At 44.9% G+C, this 19,862-nt stretch overlaps 3 protein-coding genes and 3 non-coding genes across 7 annotated transcripts; 5 read left to right on the top strand and 1 right to left on the bottom strand.

Moving 5' to 3' along the window:
- The first annotated feature begins 358 nt into the window (after positions 1 to 358).
- On the top strand, positions 359 to 11,172 carry cinp (cyclin-dependent kinase 2 interacting protein). Of its 2 annotated transcripts, none has more exons than XM_034576238.1 (6): positions 359 to 408; positions 9,950 to 10,121; positions 10,225 to 10,336; positions 10,510 to 10,639; positions 10,752 to 11,015; positions 11,047 to 11,172. In XM_034576238.1, the coding sequence occupies exons 2-5, from the start codon at positions 9,970 to 9,972 to the stop codon at positions 10,952 to 10,954; spliced, it is 597 nt and encodes a 198-aa protein (XP_034432129.1). In that variant the 5' UTR covers positions 359 to 408; positions 9,950 to 9,969; the 3' UTR covers positions 10,955 to 11,015; positions 11,047 to 11,172. The 2 variants fall into 2 exon arrangements, with proteins under 2 accessions (XP_034432129.1, XP_034432128.1); XM_034576237.1 differs by lacking the exon at positions 359 to 408 and adding an exon at positions 8,146 to 8,199.
- On the top strand, positions 2,318 to 6,937 carry dkc1 (dyskeratosis congenita 1, dyskerin). Its single transcript, XM_034576218.1, has 15 exons — positions 2,318 to 2,412; positions 2,858 to 2,910; positions 2,998 to 3,084; positions 3,625 to 3,716; positions 3,819 to 4,003; positions 4,150 to 4,214; positions 4,344 to 4,470; positions 4,555 to 4,685; positions 5,112 to 5,255; positions 5,332 to 5,452; positions 5,630 to 5,748; positions 5,838 to 5,941; positions 6,207 to 6,255; positions 6,344 to 6,529; positions 6,692 to 6,937. Exons 1-15 carry the CDS (start codon positions 2,397 to 2,399, stop codon positions 6,755 to 6,757), a joined length of 1,545 nt encoding a protein of 514 aa, XP_034432109.1. The 5' UTR covers positions 2,318 to 2,396; the 3' UTR covers positions 6,758 to 6,937.
- Positions 3,243 to 3,436, top strand: LOC117756903. Its single transcript, XR_004612967.1, has one exon. It is a non-coding gene; the product is annotated as a small nucleolar RNA SNORD17 (small nucleolar RNA).
- On the top strand, positions 4,707 to 4,834 carry LOC117756902. Its single transcript, XR_004612966.1, has one exon. It is a non-coding gene; the product is annotated as a small nucleolar RNA SNORA36 family (small nucleolar RNA).
- On the top strand, positions 5,475 to 5,550 carry LOC117756873. Its single transcript, XR_004612937.1, has one exon. It is a non-coding gene; the product is annotated as a small nucleolar RNA SNORD83 (small nucleolar RNA).
- Positions 11,173 to 12,013: 841 nt separating the features above from the next.
- Positions 12,014 to 19,308, bottom strand: znf839 (zinc finger protein 839). Its single transcript, XM_034577022.1, has 10 exons — positions 18,662 to 19,308; positions 15,355 to 16,404; positions 14,689 to 14,820; positions 14,396 to 14,509; positions 14,178 to 14,270; positions 13,856 to 14,002; positions 13,663 to 13,767; positions 13,423 to 13,510; positions 13,232 to 13,352; positions 12,014 to 12,605 (listed from the first exon to the last, which is right to left on the bottom strand). The coding sequence occupies exons 1-10, from the start codon at positions 19,283 to 19,285 to the stop codon at positions 12,014 to 12,016; spliced, it is 3,066 nt and encodes a 1,021-aa protein (XP_034432913.1). The 5' UTR covers positions 19,286 to 19,308.
- Between the last annotated feature and the right edge of the window lie 554 nt (positions 19,309 to 19,862).

Raw genomic sequence — 19,862 nt, 5'->3', positions numbered from 1 at the left:
ACCAAAGGAAATGATAAAACAGAAGCATGATAAATTGGGTCAGCATGGTTATGAAAAGAAGACATTTTCCTTCAACAGTACAAATGCTGGTGACCCTTGTTGCACAAAGCTTCAACGGTTGCTTCAAAGTTCAGTTTGGAGTCAACAATAGTCCCAAGGTAATTATACGATTCCACACATTCCACAGTTTGACCTTTGATAAGTTTCTTTGTGTGTGTGATAAAGTTTTCTAAAATCAATGACCATATCCTCAGTTTATGATATTACATTACATTACATTTCATTGAGCTGACGCTTTTATCCAAAGCGACTCACAGTAAGAGCATCAACCCTGAGGAACAAACCAGAACAACAAGAATCAAGAAAGTACAATTTGCTTCAAGAAAGCCAAACTACAAAGTGCTATAAGTAAGTGACATTTAAGTGCTACTATTTATATATATATTTGTTTGTATTTATTCAAGGTGTGGTCTGAAGAGGTGTGTCTTCAGTCTGGAGGAAGATGTGTGGACTTTGTGTCCTCATGTCCATGTGGAGCTGGTTCCACCGTTTAGGAGCCAGGACAGGAAACTGTGTGTGTGTGTGTGTGTGTGTGTGTGTGTGTGTGTGTGTGTGTGTGTGTGTGTGTGTGTGTGTGTGTGTGTGTGTGTGTGTGTGTGTGTGTGACACAGACATTTTTCCTCTTCACTCCGTTCGACTCCTACTCTATATTATTATTGACTACAAATAATAATAATAATAATAATAATAATATATTGTGACAGAAACACACCAGTAGTTAGCTGGAGGTCATTTTGTAGAGCTCTGCTCCTCCTGTTCCTCCTCACACAAAGGAGCAGATACCTGCTGCTGGGTTGATGCTCTTCTACTGTTCAACTCTCCTGGTGTCTCCTGGCGTCTCCTCCAGGCTCTGGAGACGGTCCTGGCAGACACAAACCTTCTTGTGACCACAGGTATGGATGTGTCCTCCTGGAGGAGCTGGACTACCTGTGCAGCCTGATGGAGCTGCAGGGAGCTCCTCATGCTACCAGCAGTGAGGAGGAGCAGGACCCAGAAGTAGAAGGAGTCAGGAAGGATCAGCAGAGAGCAGCTGTCTGTGGACACCACATTAAAAACATTCCCTGTTTGGGGCTCGTCTTGCTTCTGTCTCCATTGAACCTGTTGTTACTTTGATTTGCATCAAAGCAGAGAAACTGATTCACAATCAGTAATAATATTGATAATAATCAATAATGTAATGTAAAAATCACTTGTTCTTCCTTAATGGAAGTTTAACTAACTTTATACTGTGAACATTAAGTCTTCCCTTACTCGTATTATATTATAGTTATATATAGTGGTGCACCGATGTATCGGCCGTATATCGGTAGCGGCCGATATTCGCCTTGTTTACTGCCATCGGCGTATCGGTAATAAACTTGACTTTCACCGATAACATTGGCCGATGTTCATTGGTATGTTTTCTGCAGCCTGCCAATCTGGCATCCAGATTATGGTACACTGACGCCGGGTTTACACCGGGCGCTGAAGCGCCGCGCAGCGCCAAGGAAAGCCAGGCGCCTCCCACCCCCCCCCCTGTTAAACCTTTGTGCGGTTCACATGGGCTGCGATGCGCCGCACCGCGCCAGCGCCCTTCACCGATGGTTTCGGCGTGCGAGCGAGCGTATCGCGCCAGGAAACAGACTGAAAAATAATTTTAAACGATATAAATGACATATTTGATATGATATAAATGATCAAATATGCATCCCATACTTTGTATTCCCCTTCTGTTGTCCTGGAGTTTTAATTTTCCCAATTTTCCCAATCACATAATTAAATGTCCCCCTCTGCCCCCCCACTACAGCCACACAAGCAGTCATATAGATAAAAAGAGAGAGAGGGGGGGGGGGGCTAAAGGCTTGCTTGGAGAATACGTCATTTACCCCCGACACCCGACATTGAACGGGTTACATACAACAACAAGCGGAGAATCGCGGGCTGACCGACGCGGAGAAATGCGGGTCCGGTGTGAACAGCCAGGCGGCTGCGCGCGTGAGAATAACGCTGCGCGGCGCGGGGCGGCGCGGGGCGGCGCGGGGCGGCGCTTCAGCGCCCGGTGTAAACCCGGCGTTACACACCAAGAAGGCCACATGCAAGTAATAAACAAATATCGGTATCGGTATCGGCTATCGGCTAGATTGTTGTTTTAAATATCGGTATCGGCCAAGAATTTCCATATCGGTGCATCCCTAGTTATATATATATTATATTAAAATCTGGTGATTTCAGTTGTTCACAGTTTGACATGTAGGGGTCACTTTCCTCCAGAGGGGGCAGTAGAGCTACATCCGGCAGGATGCTGTAAAACACCACAGAAGAAGGGGTGTCGCGTGTCCGCTCAGTCTCATTTCAAGATGGCGGACACAGAGGGTGAGTGTGAAGCACGTTTCTCCGCGAACGTTTCCAACTTTTAACTTTAAACGGTTTTAACTGGACTCGTTAAATCGTGTTTTAGTCACGAAGGTTAAATTAACTCTAACCAGAGGACGATGAGTTTCACATCGTGTGAATGTTCGGATGTTCTCCTGCCTCGTGTTCGTCGTTCTGATGAAGAACCGCTGCCGGAATAACGACGTTTGTCTGTTTTAAACGAACCACGTGTTCTCAGTCATTGACCTGTACAACGTGCCGATGAGTTAAAGCTGATCAGGGTACTGGGTTGATCGTGTAGTTTAATCAGTCTAGCGGCCTGTTAGCTTCGTGTTAGCCCCTGATGCTAACAGCCACGTGCTGTTTGAGGCCACGTGGGCTGCAGCTTTCTTCATGAATCTGAAGTTTGAGTCGGATTCAAATGACGATTTCACTGTTTCCACAGCGTCAGTGAAGAAGAAGAAGAAGATGAAGAAGATGAGTGAAGATGAAGTTGGGGTCAGTGACATCACCTGATTTTAACGTTATTATAAAAAAATTTCATGAGACATAATTAACCCAAACATTTTTTTTGGGGGGGAATAGGAGATTCAACAGAGCGGAGACTTCCTCATCAGACCGGAGAGTAAGGTGGCGTCTCTGGACACGTCTCAGTGGCCGCTGTTATTAAAGGTAACTCGCCTGGACCAGGAAATATGATCCAGATCACAGATGTATTAAATCAGGATCCAGGTTCATTCCTGATGACGTTACTGTAATTAAATACGTTCTGTATAAACAGTCTGGAGGGTTAGATGTATACATGTGAATGGTCCCTGCAGCTCCGTCATGTGAGGTGATGATCTAGTTTATCCATTCGCTGAGCGGCAGCCGTCTTGTCTCTGCTCGGCTCCCGTTTTGGGGGCGGGGCCTTTCTGCTGAGGTGCCAGGTTCATGCTGGCGTTCTGCCGGACTTTGACCTGGACCCCCACGGAGAGAAGGACTTGACCCGACTGCTACCAAGACGATTTACTGTTCTGATCACATGACGCAGGGACTTAATTTGGTGATTGAGTAAAAGTCACAAACGAAACAATACATTTTGAAGAGAGAGCATCTGTGTTACATTAAGTTATTCAGCTCAGACTTCTAAAACAAGTGGTGTGTTGCATGACTTCCTGTTGATCCTCTTTATACAGGAAGTGACTTAATCGGAACATTTGTTTCCCTCAGAATTTTGACAAACTGAATGTCCGTACAGCTCATTACACCCCACTACCGTGCGGCAGCAACCCCCTGAAGAGGAGCATCCAGGACTACGTCAGGTATCAATGCTTAGCTAACATGACACCATCAGGTTCTGTGTTGTTCAGCCAACACGCTGACATCTACAGATGTTGATTTGTGTACTTCCTGTTTCCTCTCAGGTCAGGCTTCATTAACTTGGACAAACCTGCAAATCCCTCTTCTCACGAGGTGGTGGCGTGGATCCGGAGGATCCTGCGGGTGGAGAAAACTGGTCACAGCGGGACACTCGACCCAAAGGTCACGGGGTGTCTAATCGTGTGTGTAGATCGAGCCACGCGATTGGTCAAATCTCAGCAGAGCGCCGGTATGCAGGGATGCGAGCTTGTTTTTCATGTCAGAAAAAGAGTTACATTTGATCTGTGTGGTCCTGATGTTCCCACCCGGCTGACTTAAGTGTCAGCTCAGTAAAATCAAGCGGCCCCCTCACTACTCTCTGTGTGTGTGTTGCAGGTAAAGAGTATGTGGGAATCGTTCGGCTGCACAATGCAATAGAGAGCGAACACACTCTGGCTCGGGTAAGTCTGAGAACATGAGCCGATCGACGAACTCTGCGAACCTTCGTTTAGACAGAAATAATTGTTGGATTTTGTCATGAAACCACATGGCGATCATGTGACCCTGACTGACTCTGGTTCTGTATGCAGGCGATAGAAACGCTGACCGGCGCCTTGTTCCAACGACCGCCCCTGATCGCTGCCGTGAAGCGTCAGCTGAGAGTCCGAACGATCTACGAGAGCAAATTGATCGAGTACGACCCAGAGAGGAGGCTGGGTGAGGTCATATGTCAATAATGCACCTGTCAATCATAACTCTGCAGCGGAGGCGTGACCCGATGATGTCACATGACTGTTGCAGGTATCTTCTGGGTGAGCTGTGAAGCGGGAACTTACATCCGGACTCTGTGTGTCCACCTGGGTCTGCTGCTGGGGGTCGGAGGTCAGATGCAGGAACTGAGGAGAGTCCGATCCGGAGTCATGGGAGAAAAGGTCAGCGTCACTTCCTGATTGGCTCAAAGTGTTGAGTTCAGTCCTGCTGTTCGGTGCCGGTCTGATAATTAAACTTTGAAAAAGAAACGTGCAGTGGTGTCTGAGTTTACATCGTTTCTACGTGTGAAGTCTCGCCTCTGCCGACATCATGTGTCATTAGCGCAGAGAAACGTCTCAACACTTCAGGAGCAGAGCAGCGTCCTGCTAACATCTGTAAAAGGGAGCAAGTATAGTTGAATAAATCTAAACCTTAAGCTCAGAATGAGTCTTGATTGGTCTGTAACTTGGCTAATGTTAGCACTTCCACATGTAATGTTTGATTGAATGTTTTTGTGCTGTAACCACGCCCCTTTGAAGACCTCATGTCTCATTTTCTAAGATTTACTTTTTAAATCGCCTAACTGTCATGAAATATCGCACATACAGGACCACATGGTGACGATGCACGACGTCCTGGACGCTCAGTGGCAGTTTGACCACAACAAAGATGAGTCGTACCTGAGGAGAGTCGTGTTCCCCCTGGAGAAGCTGCTGGTGTCTCTCAAACGTCTGGTGATGAAGGACAGCTCCGTAAGTCCTCCTCTCTAACTCTGTTTCCTCTCGTCCACGCCATCGCCTATCTCATCTGATGAATCGCTGTCTCCAGGTGAACGCTATCTGCTATGGAGCCAAGATCATGCTGCCCGGTGTGCTCAGGTACGAGGACGGCATCGAGGTAAACCAGGACATCGTCGTGATAACAACCAAGGGAGAGGCCATCTGCACAGGTGTGTGTGTGTGTTTGTTAAAGCCACATGATGAGTTCAGAAGCGTCAGGAGCTTCAGGCTGTGATGACCTGCTATCTATCACCCTTCTCTGATGGCTGAGATCAATAAATCTGATTAGATATTAATAATCGCTCAGTCTTGACCTAAATTATAAACCAGTTGTTGAATCTGTCCAGCTGTTGCTCTGATGACGACGGCAGTGATCTCCACATGTGATCATGGCGTGGTGGCAAAGATAAAGAGGGTGATCATGGAGAGAGACACGTATCCTAGGAAGTGGGGTCTAGGACCAAAGGTACGTCACGTGAACTAATCGATTCTATGACCGCTGAACTGATGGACGCGTGAACTGATGGACACCCCTGGTTGTTTTTGTTTGTTCAGGCGAGTCAGAAGAAGATGATGATTCAGAAAGGACTCCTTGACAAACACGGGAAACCAAACGGCAGCACGCCGCAGGACTGGAAGAAGCAGTATGTGGACTTCAGGTACGTCACCTGAAGCAGGCTGGGCAGACACGTGTCGGGTGGGGGGGGGTACAGGGTCTGTTGCTCAGGTGCAGACAGTTATCCCTCACTGAGCTGACGTGTTCTTTGAGGGAGTCGCTCTGCTACAGTAACCTTCAGGTTGGGCTTCATTGCTCTGTCATTGGCTGAGCTACTGCTCACCTGAAACAGTGACATCACAGCTTCTGGTAAATGTGATTAAATATAGTTAACGCATTGTCCAATTAAACTTTATTTTAATTGACAGCGTCTCCAAAGTTGGTCAAGAGGAGGAGTCATGTGATGCCTCAGCAAAGGTAAAGTAGGAACAATCAGTTTATCATGTGACTTTCGAGATTCAAACGTGTTCGGTGATCCGGTCATGACTTTGACTTTGTTCTGCAGAGGAAGAGGGAGGCGACGGACAGTGATGGAGAAACAACAACAACAACAGCAGCAGCGCAGCCTGCCGACGAAGTAAAGAAAGAGAAGAAGAAGAAGAAGAAAGAGAAGAGGATTAAACTGGAGGAGGCCGGCTCTGTAGAAGAGGGGGTGGGTCTTGATGAGACGGGGGCGGAGCTCATTACAGAGGTCAGTTTGGTTTTAAAGAAGTTCACAAAATGCACTGATTTGTTTTTAGCACACGGGTTTGAGTCTGGTCACATGACAGGAAACGACATTGTGATGTGGTGGTGTACCTTAATAACGACCAGTTTGACATTCAGTTAAAGTGAGAACATTTTCTTTGTGCAGGTTGTTGCTGTTGAAGGCGTGAAGAAGAAGAAGAAGAAGAAACAGAAAGACGACACATCAGAGTAACGATATGTGAACAGACTGTGACTGCACGCCAAGCATTCTGGGAGTTGAATAATGGACTGTGTGAATGCAGAAAAAGGACATTTTTGTTTTTATATAAATCTTTTTTTTTTATTTTATGTAAATACCTGAACAGGAAGCCTGTTTGTAATTTCAAAATAAAAGTGTTTTCAGTATATTCTATTTATTTTGTTCAGATGATGTCGTCACAAGCAACATTCTGCTGAACTAGAAGCTGTCAGACATCGACACAAACATCTTAAAAACTTCTGACAGTTTCCAGCTGGAGGGTTTTACAGGCTGCTTAAAATGTCAAATTAAAATCTGTCTTAAATTAAAGGCTGATGGAAATTGTCAGTGATCTACCATTAAAAACCATCTTTAAAGCGTTAGTCCAGGCAGGTTCATGTTTTTAATAGTGTAACGCTGATAGTGATTTCCTTTACACTGAATATTAAGTATTCATGTGGGCAGGTCACGAAACACTCACTGTTAAATCAGTGGTCAGCTATTGCACTGCAGTGATGCCACAGTCGTGTCAGTGTCGCGTGTGAACCATTCAGCACCCGTGTCTAGAATTTAGTGACATCTAGTGGTAAAGTGTCATGTTGCAGCTGAACACCCCCCCCTTCCAATCTTTATATCTTACAGACTGGACCTTTAACACAATCCACTGCAAATTCAAGAAAAAAGCAGTTTGACTATATAAATCTTTGTAAATTTATTTTTTAAACATGTCTAATGTGCTCATACTTTGAACTCAATCATGAAGTTCAACAATTTTACTGTAACAGTGATTTATCCTCACACTTGATTCAAAAAGTAAGCGAATAAAAACTCTAAATCTAAAATCCACAGAGGATTAAATCTTACACAGGCAGGCGTCACGTGGTTATTTTTACATTTTCACAAACTAAAGATGACGTCTGCTCTCTTCGGGTAAAAAACCACGAACTGTCCCCGGTGCCTGGCTGCCTAACCATATATATATATTATATATCAGATGGTACTTTCGAACCTTTTAGGGTTAGGTCACCCTTACATTACCAAAACTAAGTAAAACAATATGATTATGTATTGTAAACCTAATTTTAAAGTAACTATTTAGCACTTAAATGTCACTTATAGCACTTTGTAGTTTTGCTTTTTAGAATAAATAGTTCCTTCTTGATTCTGGTTCTGGTTCGTTCCTCAGGGTTGACGCACTTATTCAGTCGCTTTGGATAAAAGCGTCAGCTCAATGAAATGGAAAGAACATTTGTTGACGCACCTTCTGCGTCACTTTCCTTCTTCCTGTTGCGTCAGCACGCAGAGAGCGTGAGCAGTGACGTCACACTCTGCCTGAAAACAACCACAGAAGAAGAACTCCCGGAGGACCTCCACACACCACAGAAGAAGAAGAACCAGGAAGCTATCGCCGGTGGAGAGGCTCGATCAGATGGAGGGTGAGTGATCGAGTGATCGAGTGATCGATGGAAGGAGTGAACGGATCGTTCGATCAGTTGATCGAATCATGTATGGATCGATTTAAACCAAGGAAAGATGTTTGGATATATCTCATTAATAATCTCATATCGTTTTTATGTTCGATCTCCTGCAAGAATATGGATGATCGATATTGAAATGAAATTATTCATATATATATATATCGACACACACTCACACTCACACACACACACACACACACACACACGTGTCTCTGGATGAAGTGTTCTTCTGATCAGCTGTTGATTTTGCTTAAAGAGAAAGTAATTCTGCAGATAAACTTGGAGAAAGACAACATGAACTAAGTTAAAATGAGAAAACAGAAGAGAAAAAGTGAATTGACAAAGTGCAATTAAATGAAGGAAGTAAAATGAAGTGAAGTCTTTGTGTTTGTCCTGGAGGCGGTAAGTAATGATTTTCAAATAGTATAAGCTTGTAACCTAAAGTCTAAAGGGTGATGCTGTATATAAATATCTCTACCATACATTCTAAATCTAGCTTACATATATATATATATATATATATATATATACACATATATATACACTACCGTTCAAAAGTTTGGGGTCACCCAGACAATTTCGTGTTTTCCATGAAAACTCACACTTTTATTTATCAAATGAGTTGCAAAATGAATAGAAAATATAGTCAAAACATTGACAAGGTTAGAAATAATGATTTTTATTTGAAATATTAATTTTGTTCTTCAAACTTTGCTTTCGTCAAAGAATGCTCCATTTGCAGCATTGCAGACCTTTGGCATTCTGGCTGTTAATTTGTTGAGGTAATCTGTAGAAATGTCACTCTGGTTAGAGCCCGTTTGTGCTGTTCTCTGAAGGGAGTAGTACACACCGTTGTAGGAAATTTTCAGTTTCTTCACAATTTCTCGCATGGAATAGCCTTCATTTCTAAGAACAAGAATAGACTGGCGAGTTTCACATGAAAGTTCTCTTCTTCTGGCCATTTTGAGAGTATAATCGAACCCACACATGTGATGCTCCAGATACTCAACTAGCTCAAAGGAAGGCCAGTTCTATAGCTTCTCTCACCAGCAAAACAGTTTTCAGCTGTGCTAACATCATTGCACAAGGGTTTTCAAGGGTTTTCTAATCATCCATTAGTCTTCTAAGGCGATGAGCAAACACAATGTACCATTAGAACACTGGAGTGATAGTTGCTGGAAATGGGCCTCGATACACCTATGTAGATATTTCATTAAAAACCAGACGTTTCCACCTAGAATAGTCATTTACCACATTAACAATGTATAGAGTGTATTTCTGATTAATTTAATGTTATCTTCATTGAAAAAAACTGTGCTTTTCTTTGAAAAATAAGGACATTTCTAAGTGACCCCAAACTTTTGAACGGTAGTGTATATATATACATATATACATGTATATATATATGTATATACTGTATGTGTATAGTAAAGTGTTTGAATTGTGTAGGAACTTTACCAAACATCCAGAAATCAATTAGAAAACAATTTGAAACAAATCAGAGTTTCACCATTTTTTAAAAATGAGCTGGTGTTGAGATTCCAGAGGGTTGTTGGTTTTATGCACCTCTCTCTCTGAGATGAGGCGGAGACAGAGGAAGTCCTGTCAGTTGGATTTCCTCAGCCTGGGCCAATGACGATGGAATTTATGTTTGAACATGTAATTTTCTTTCTGTTCAATAATAAAATCAGGTTAACTATGTTCTCAGGTGAGTCAGGTGACATCAAGATGACCTCAGCAAACAGGAAGTGCTCTGCTGTCACAGGAAGTGCTAGAAAGATCAAAGATAACGTGGCCGACTGGCACAACCTGATGCTGAGGTGGGAAAAGCTCAATGAGAATGGATTCTGTGTAGCAGCCAACATCGTCAACATCAAACTGTGAGTTTAAGTCAGTCTGATGAATTTATCACATACATGTACATGTAGTAGACATGTTTAGATGATGTGTGCATGTAGGTGACATGTTAGATTGCGTCTACAGGTCTCGGAACAAACAGCAGCAGCTGGTGGATGAGTCTTCCTCGTCTTCGTCACCTCCAGCTTTGGAGCTGCAGGAAGAATGCAGCAAACTTCATGACATCGTCGTCAAAATGGTGATTATTTCCTTTGTCATAATTTATGGCGTCACACTGGATGATGTCACAACCCATGACAGAGTTGTACGATTATTTTGGATTAGTTAGTAATTGATGATTCACTGAAGAAAAATGGTCGGACAAGTGCTTCTCTGATTGGCCAATGATCTGTTGATTTCTTGTCTTGTTAGGTTGCCATGGTGACAAAGATGGAGCATCTGATGACATCACAGCGAGGCATTCGGGATCTGGAGGAATTTCAGTATGGACCCGAAGGAAGAAAATGTCCTCTATTTCACACCTGGAACACTGAACAGTTTGGTGAGTGGTGTCATGAGACTCACCTGTACAACATCTGTATGATCCACCTGCTGCCAGAATCACATCGGGAGAAAAAATAAGGTTACGTTCAAGATGCATTTTATTGTTTCAGAATCATCATCTGGCTTCCTGTGGGAAGCGTTCAGTCAGGAGCTGAAGTTAAAGCAGGCCGTCCTGCAGGAAGTCGCTCACACTACAGACCCTGACCTTGACATGGTCCTTCTGTCCTGCTGGCTACATCAGCCCTACACCCCCCCCCAGACCAGACAGACCCTGGAGGCTCTGCTGCTGGAGACTGGACACCGCCCACTGTGATGTTCATCATCTCCAGTCTTCTGAGAATCCAGGTGTTAGCGTAGATGTGTGAAACAAACAGGTGAACTCAGCGGCTCTGTTCATAATAACAGTGTTAATAAAGTTCTATTTATTCAGTTATTCAGTATTTCATCAGTTACCCATCATACAAACACTGAAACACAAAGGATAAATAATTAAATAATAATTAAGTGTCACCATGACGATTCATCCACAATGAAGTCATGAAGACGCTCTGACCTTCATCACGTGAAATCATCAAACACTCGATTAGTTTATTGGAGGAGCAAGAAACAAGTTTAATGATGAATGTGACAAATTAATAGTTTGATTTCCTCCAAACTGTTTTTAGTCCATCTAACTTTGAGTTAAAGTTTGAAAATGTTTGTGAAGTTATAAAAAGTAATAAAATAGTGCAACTTTTTAAAACTTTTTTTATATTTATCTACATATAAACAATCGTTTTCTATTTTACATCAACCAAACACAGAAAACAAAAGTTAACAAATTTACAATCAATTCATTTCTAAAAACCAGCAACCTTCTGTCGAGCAACGACGACATCAAAGGTGAGAACTGAAAGAACTGAGATGAGTATGGCAGCTCAGAGGGGTCATGCCACAGTTTTATCAACTCCATCACAAATAAATGGTCAATGGTCTGTATTTATATCGTGCTCTTCTAGTCTATGAAATGATGCCATTACTAATGTTTGATCAGTCAGAACTTCATGATCAATACTTTTTGATTGCCGGCGTTGCTCTGCCTTTGATCAGAGAAAGAGAGAATGCGATGTCTCATCTGACAAGAACAGATTCAGGTGTGATCCTGATCCGTTCATTCTCAGGTGCAAAGCAACACCTGAAACCACAAACAGCTCTCCATTATACCCACTATGACAATGTCCATGTTGTCCTGAAGGGGGGGCACCACACTCAGGTCCAGGAATGATCTTCACCTGTGACTCTCACAGCTGCAGCACTTACAAGCTCATACGACCTTACAAATACCGCCTTAAAAATCTAGACTGTGCTCAGTTCGGATCAGTCTAGATTCTCTTCAGGGTTTAGTTCCATCTGATGCCTCGATTCCCAGCAGGGCCTGGACCGCCTCCAGGGGGACCCCTTCTTGAGTCTGGATATGCATAGTGGTCCCATCTGGCCCATTGACAATGACGATCCGGTCTGATCCGGGTTCTGCCAGTTGGACTGTTAGCCCCTCTGTCTCAATGTAGATCTCCTGTCCCTCTTTCAGTTCTTTGGCTTCAAATTCCTCTGTGGTGCTGGACTGAAACAAGTCCCCCTGCTGTAGCTGAGAGGAGGCCTGTGTCTGGACTGTGCTGGACTCAAGAGTCTGGATTGTTGCGGACCCGGTTGTCTGAATCAAGGTAGACCCAGGTGTCTGGACAGAGTCGGACTTCAAAGGTTTTGTCTCAGTTTCGGGACTTGAGCCCAGAGCTTCCTCCAGCTCCTTCATCTGGGCTGCGATGTCAGATGTACTCAGGGCCTGGTCCTGGCCCGCTGGCAGAGACTCCAACTGGATGTGAGTCTGCAGAGGCCCCTCCCCCTGGTCTCCTGGAGTCACCTCCATAGGTGTGTCAGGGGGTGGAGCCTTGGTTGCGGGCTGCTTAGCAGAGGTGGAGCCAGAAGCGCTGCAACACCAGTGAAACACATTCACACTTCAGATCAGATTATCTCTGTAAACCTGGTCCAGGTGTGAAACTATGGAGCTAGATTCTTGCCAAAACTCAACAAACAAACTACACATGTTTTACAAATCCCTCCCATTCCCTTGCAAACACAGTGTGGTTTGAAATGACAAAACACCATCAACACGCTTATTCGTTTTGTTTTGCAAATACAAAACGACCCAAACAAATACACTACAAATTAATAAATGATGGTTGAAAAACAAATGGACATAAAAAGGTAAATCCCACGTTTACAAAAATGTGTCCTAGATGTACACAAAAATGTATTTTACATCTAGAAAATGTATATAGCATTGAGACAAAAAAAAAGAATAAATAAATGCGTTGTGCAGGAGTCGTTTCTATCTCCATAGTCAAACCATAGACGCCTCTAAATTTGGAGTGAGCCCGTATTCAGACCTTAACGATTTATGTTGAAACGGCCCAAAGAGCCTATTTCATATCTCTCTCCCAAGTGAGAATCGTTGTTTGTTGAGTTTTGGAAGATTCTAGCTCAATATGAAACCAACACACATTCAGAACACCTTTACCAACATGTCTCCATGTGATCACCTGGGTCAGCTCACCTGAAGTCAGCACTGGTGGTCGACAGTTTGGTTCCATCTGGAATCACCAGAGGAGACACAGAGACCAAGCTGGAGTCCTGAGAGGAGGTGACGGGGGTCACAGGGGTCACTGTTTTCCCACCTTGAACAGAAAAGTGAAAAGTTAGAAACAAACCCAGTCCAGTAGGGGGCAGCAGATGTAGTATCTGTACCTGTTTTGTGCATCTCTATTCCGTTCTGGTGAACTGGAACGCTGTTTTCCATCTTGAATCTCTTCGACGGCGGTAGCATCTTAGAATTCTGGGAAACATATTTGGATTAAATCAGGGATACACATCACCTGCCATAGGTTCTACAGTAAAACAGGTCATAAAGAAAAACAGACTGTATCTAGAACCAGACTAAAACTGAACCCTGTACTCAGAACTGAAGGTCACCACCAGCCTGTTTACCTCGATGTATCGAACATTCTTACTGGTCAGACTGGGACAGGGAGATGCCCCAGGAACCACCCTCATCTTGTTCACCTCATCCAGGATCCCGAGAGACCTGGCAACCTGAATCACACAGTCCAGTTCAGATTCACCCACAGTAGCTCACAACAGATCAAAGTAGCTCACAACAGATCGCAGTAGAAACTCTCACCTCAATGTTCCTGACCTCAAGTGGCGTGGCTCCTCCTTGTGGACTGATGATATAATCCTGAGCGGCCTGTTTCACATGAACCTGCAGAGACTCGTACTCACGGTAAATGTCTGGAAACCGAGTCCGAGCAGGACCACCACGCTCCACCTACAGAGGACACAAGACAGTGTCAGATCCAGATTTCTGCAGCACGTTACAGCAGAAAGGAGATAAACTCCAACACAACACATGACACATCTTGAGTCTGTGCAGGGAACAAGCATGTATTAAACACTTTACTGTGTATGAGTGTAATATTAGCGTGTGTTTTATTAGCATGTACCTTTGCCAACAGCAGCTCCCACAGACTCAATACTTTGGTTAAACGAGGAAGAACGATGTCCATCAGCTCCTCGTCCTCACACTGCGCCACCAGCTGTAAATAACACACCATTGTCATGGAAACAACAAATCACACACCTGTATGTATGGGTCATTACATTATACCTGTAAACAAAGACTTTACTTTGAAAGTCCATGTCTTCACTTCCTTCCTCTTACCTCTTGCAGTCGGTCTCGTCTCCTCTCCGCCTGCTGCTCTGACGTAACCATGGTAACACTAAGCTTTGGAGGTCGTCCACGTCGACCACGCCTACTGACAAGGCCCACTGTCACCTGAGAGAATTGACCAATCAGATTAACTGATTATTAACCTAATTTCAGCAGAAAGTGGGAATCTGAGGAAGTAACCCAGTTTATCACGTCATAGTTTAGATCTGCACAGGTGTGATTTACTGCAGGTCTGAGATTCTGGAAACGTACAGGTGTGATTCACCAAGTTGACGTGAACTCACTTTAGGAGGCGGTGCCAGTGATCGGCCCCTCCCTCTGCCCCTCCCTCGGCCCCTCCCTCGGCCCCGGGGTCGGCCGGGGCCTCGGTGATGGAGGCCCCTGAGTCCTACAGCTGCTGCTGGACCCCCCTCCACCTGAACACAGACAGAAAGTACAGCAGATTATAACTAACATGTGTAACTAACCTGAATGCACATAACCTGCGTTTAACTAACCCGTATGATTAACCTGTATAACTAACCATGAAATAACACCACACCCCCACCCCCACCCACACAGAATGAAACAGATGATGTGAACGGTGGTTATTGTTTATATAGATTATACAAACTATATAATTATATCAGATTATATAATATATATAACTACATCAGATTACGGTTTGTGATGGTAAACAGTTGGTTACCGGGGCAGACTCCAGGGAGCATTGCACAGCTCCACTCAGTCCACTGAAGTACTGCTCCTCTGTGTCATTCACACTGAGCTCTGCACCAACAGCATCAAACGTTTATTAAGTCTATTGTTTTAACCCAGACTGAGTTTACACATGTGTCCGATCACACTGTGTGTGTGTGTGTGTGTGTGTGTGTGCAAGTTAAATAACGTATATAATCGATACATAGACTAACACGTCAACGACAGCTCTGATTGGTGGACAGGTCTCTTACTCTGTTTGTTGCCGTGGCAGCAGGTGTGTCCTCCGTCTCCTCCTCTGTGACTGTCGTCTCCTGTGAATGGCTGACCTCTCTGACTGGGTGTGGTGTGTTGCTAGGCTGGTCGCCAGGGGGATCAGGGTCTCCGTGGGTCGGGTTTAGTTTATAGTGCCGGTTCAGGCCTCCAGGACCAATGTAGGCCTTATCGCAGGTCTGGCAGTGGTGGGACCTGGACTTGTGGCTGTAGGTGAGGGAGGTGGAGGCACCAGGGGTGGGGCCATCCTTCCTCACGCCCTCCCCCTCCTCCTCCTCCTCCTCCTCCTCCATGCTCATTTCAGAGTAGTCGTCAGAGTCGGACTGGTGGCTGTCAGCAAGGTCCTCTGTCTTTATGAACTTGTAATCTTTGGCTTTGTACTTCGGTGGTCTGGAGACCCGACCAGATCTAGTCTGGACCTTCGCCACCTTCTTCTCCCTCTTCTTTAACCTCTTCTTCAGTTTGTCTTTTTCTCTGTCCTTCACTGCTGGGATCATAGGGGGCGGTGGAGGTTTGGTCACGGTGGCAGATAGGGCGGGTGTGATGGTCATCAGAACAGCAGGTTGTTTGACGGGACTCTTCCTGGCGGCGGTCGTCGTTCCGTTCGTGGGTTTGATTGGCGGGATGCTGACATTACTAGAATTGGGCGGGGTCTTAACAATGGAGGTGGCCAATGTCCTAACAGAGGTGGGGGGGGCTGCAGGTTTCTGACTCGGACCAGAGGCAGTGGCTGTTGATGTGGTATGGCCCGTCAGCTTGTGGACCAATGGGAGAAGAGATCCAACAACAGGGGCAGGGCTCTGTAGCAGCAGCTGGATGGGCGGGTCCCCTGGACTCTGCTGCAGGAAGAACTGCTGACCCTCCTGACCAACCACAGGCTGGATGTGGATGATCTGAGCACTGCTCACGCTGCCATTGGCTGACAGCTTCACCTGGGGATGATTGACACATACAGTTTTCTGCTGCAGGGTGGAGCCGTACTTCACTTCCTGTTTGGGAGGAACCTTGATCTGAATAGTGACGGGCTCCGACTGAAAGGACAGAAAACCAGAAGCTGCTTAGTCTCAGAAAGATCCTCACGTTGACACTGTGGAACAACTGAGATATGTCATTGATAACAGATATTGATATTCACTGAATCATCAGTTATAATCAATAGAAGAGTCAATTCCATGTCAAGAATATTTGAGTTGAATAAAACCAGTTGATTTAACCTAAAGATTTTAATTCTGACTGAATATTAACAAGCAAACATATGGAAACATATGGAGACACCAGGGGTCTCATTTATAAAACAGTGCATGGGATTCAGACTAAAAGTGTATGTGCGCACAAAAGCCGAAAATGGCGTACACAAAAAAAAAAAATCGGATTTATAAAACCGTGCGCACGCACACCTGAACGCAATGTTCACTTTATAAATCACAGTCCACCTGGAAACGTTCGTACATGGATCTGCCTCTTACTCCGCCCTCTACACGCCCACTTTCAACCATAAATGGTCAATGCAAAGCACCTCATGAATATTAAATTATGCTGCTGACCAATGGAAAAACACACTGTCAGAATGTGAGGGAACTTGTTCGTGTTTTAATCATCCAAAACTGCAGGATTATTAAATTCAGAGACAGATGTGATGTCCTCAATCTATAGAATTTAACAGAATTGTTATTATAAGCTCGTGTTTGTCCTGGGATGGTTCGGTTCCGTCAGTCGATCTAATACTGGACTCAGTTCAGCTCGGAGATCACAGATCTATAGAATCTAGATCAGCTGATCAGTCATCGCTGAACCCTCGTTTCCTCCTCCTCCTCCTTCCATTCACCTGCATCCATCACGCAGCATCACGCAGCATCACGCACCAGTGTCACAGCAGTATTTATTTATTTAGAGCAACCGGACCGATTCCCTCACATCAGTGGATCCTCACCTTCTCTGGGATATTGTTTGGAAATAGAAGTTTGAAAGTGAATAGTTTTTCTTTATAGTGATCTCCAGGTCGCTCTGTGCACCTGATGGAACAGCCACGTTCACTACAGACCTGTTACACACTCGTCCTGGATGATACACAGTGTTAGAAGATATTGTTAAAAACTATAATGACTCAGCTCTGCAACTCCGCTGTTTCATGGAATCTGAACGTAATTTGTTTTATATATTTTTGTATTGAAGGTTCGTGTGGAACAGTTTTGTTGCGCGAGCACAACTAAAGCTGTTGGTTTTAATGTTATTGATGAAGTGGATCAATAATCTGCTTCAGTTCACCACCTCACGTCTGCGTCGCCACTTTCCCGTTTCCAAAACATTCGTATGCATGGGTCAGAGTTTGCGTGGAAATGCGCACAATTTTCCCGTCAAGTTTGTTTTTATTAATCCCAACGTTTGCATGGGAAGTGGCGTACGCACGTTTCAGGCCCCGTTTTGTGCGTACGCCACGGTTATAAGTGAGACCCCTGGGTCTGCAGGGTGCAGCAGACAGACACAGGAAGTGACGTATTAACTCTGCTGCAGAGGTCATGTTTACATCACCTGACACTGTCGCCAGCTGAACATCTGGATTTGAAACAGTGTGGTCACATGACTCAGCTATGTCAGTAGACAAGTGTAAGAGGAAGGAGGTGATGGAGGAAGCAGCAGAGAAACTGATATCAGGTCTTAACCTGTGAGGAGTGGAAGTGTTGACTCAGTCTGAGACTCTTCACACAATGTGACCTTTAACTAAATCACATGATTTTTTCTTCTGGGCATTTTTCACCTAAGTGGGTCCTTTAAAGGTTGAGATGCTTTAACTTAAATCTTTTATATGAAAAACTGAACTGCGATGGAAACTTCTCAGAAACAGATTCTGCATTTCCACTTTTTCTAATTTAGTCTGGTTTGAGTCAATCAACAATAACAAGTTTTCAATATTTTAAATCATCGAGAAACTGCAGATTAATTGACAGTGAAAAGCATTTGTGGATGTTCACATTAATTCAGAACAGCTCAAGAATTGGATTTTCCCCCCCGTTAGGCATAATCCTGCTAATATTCGCTAATGAAAGCTCTTGGTGGTGGAGGTAATTACCACAAATACATCTTACCGGAATTTTTTTGTTTAATAACCTGAATAAAAACGTCATCCAGCAGATCGCAGGTCACATTTATCCTCTGACCCCTTGTGGGATCCAGATCCCTTGTTTGGGAACCTTTGAGTGAACATTGATGGACTCCTGCTGTGACAGACAGGTGAGTACACCTGAACCTGTGGATCTGTCTGAGCCAGATGTGGCTCCATGTGTGACTCACCTTCTTCTGGACCACCTGGACTGAGCCACTGGTGTGCATGGCCACCTGCTGGGCGACGCTCTTCAGCTGCTGGGAGGCATTGTTCTGGGTCTTGAGGTTCTCCTGAGGAACCTGCTGGAGAACCTGGACCTGCTGCTTGGACTTGGTGACCTGGTTGATGACCTGCTGCAGCTGACTCGGATCCAGGGTCGCATTGTGGACCGGGGTGGTTCTGAGCAGCTGGCTCTGCTGGAGCAGCTGTGCAGCCTCGGTGTCGGGGACCTGGACGAGCTGTTGCCTGGTGAGTTGCTCCAGCAGAAACTGCTGCTCCTCGGCCGTCAGCCCGGAGCCCTCCACCAGGCTGCCGTCCGGCTGCACGTAGATGATCGTGGTGTTGACCAGGTCCGGACCCTGGCCCGTGAGCTCTGTGCCCACCAGGATGCTCTGTTCCTCCGGGCATCTCTGTAAGAAGTCCTCCAGCTGAGCTCCGGACCCTGACGGCAAACTCTGCCCGGACGGGCCGCTCTCAACACCGGACACGGTCTGTGAACTGCCCGCGGAAAGACCGTTGAGTTCCCCGGTCCCGGGCGGTTCTGCGGCTCTTATTGTTCTGATCGGTCCGCTCTCATCCTCCTTGTCCGCCATTTTGGCTGCGAGGCTAACAGTTAGCTTAGCTCAGACTGGGGGCCAGTCGGTGGCTCCAATCATCCGGAGGTAAAATACAGTGGAACGAAGTCGGTGCGTGCGAGCGGTTAAAACGCTCCGCGGGGATCGTGGACGTCTTTACCGGCAGCGGCGACACCGGGAGCGAGTCACGGTTAGCGGGGGACTTTTGAACTAGCCTAGCTTAGCCCACAGCCGGAGCAGAGACTCGGAATTTGCGGAGCGGATTCGAGGACCGGATTCAGCATTTTAACATGAAAAATGTGAATCGTTGAATAAATGTGTATTTTACATCGTTTTACAAATATAAAATCTAATCTGTAAAATAAACAAACGTTTTTCTACTCGTATAAAACATTATGACGTTTATTGGATCAGAAATAAAAGCGTGTGTTAGGGTATAAACAAATTATTAAAATGTTGTTGTCACATAAAAACAAGTGACATCAGTGTGAAATGGAAGGAGGGTCCAGCCTCCACGTTTTCTAAGCAGCAGTCGCTGAGTTTCCGCTTCCGGTCAGTTATTTTTTATTGATGAATCAGAAAATAAAAAAATCAT

The sequence above is a fragment of the Hippoglossus hippoglossus genome, chromosome 22 (assembly GCF_009819705.1).
Source record: "Hippoglossus hippoglossus isolate fHipHip1 chromosome 22, fHipHip1.pri, whole genome shotgun sequence".
NCBI classification, from domain to species: Eukaryota; Metazoa; Chordata; class Actinopteri; order Pleuronectiformes; family Pleuronectidae; genus Hippoglossus; species Hippoglossus hippoglossus.
The sequence above is the reverse complement of the archived record's forward strand: the minus strand, read 5'-3'. Positions and strand labels throughout refer to the sequence as shown.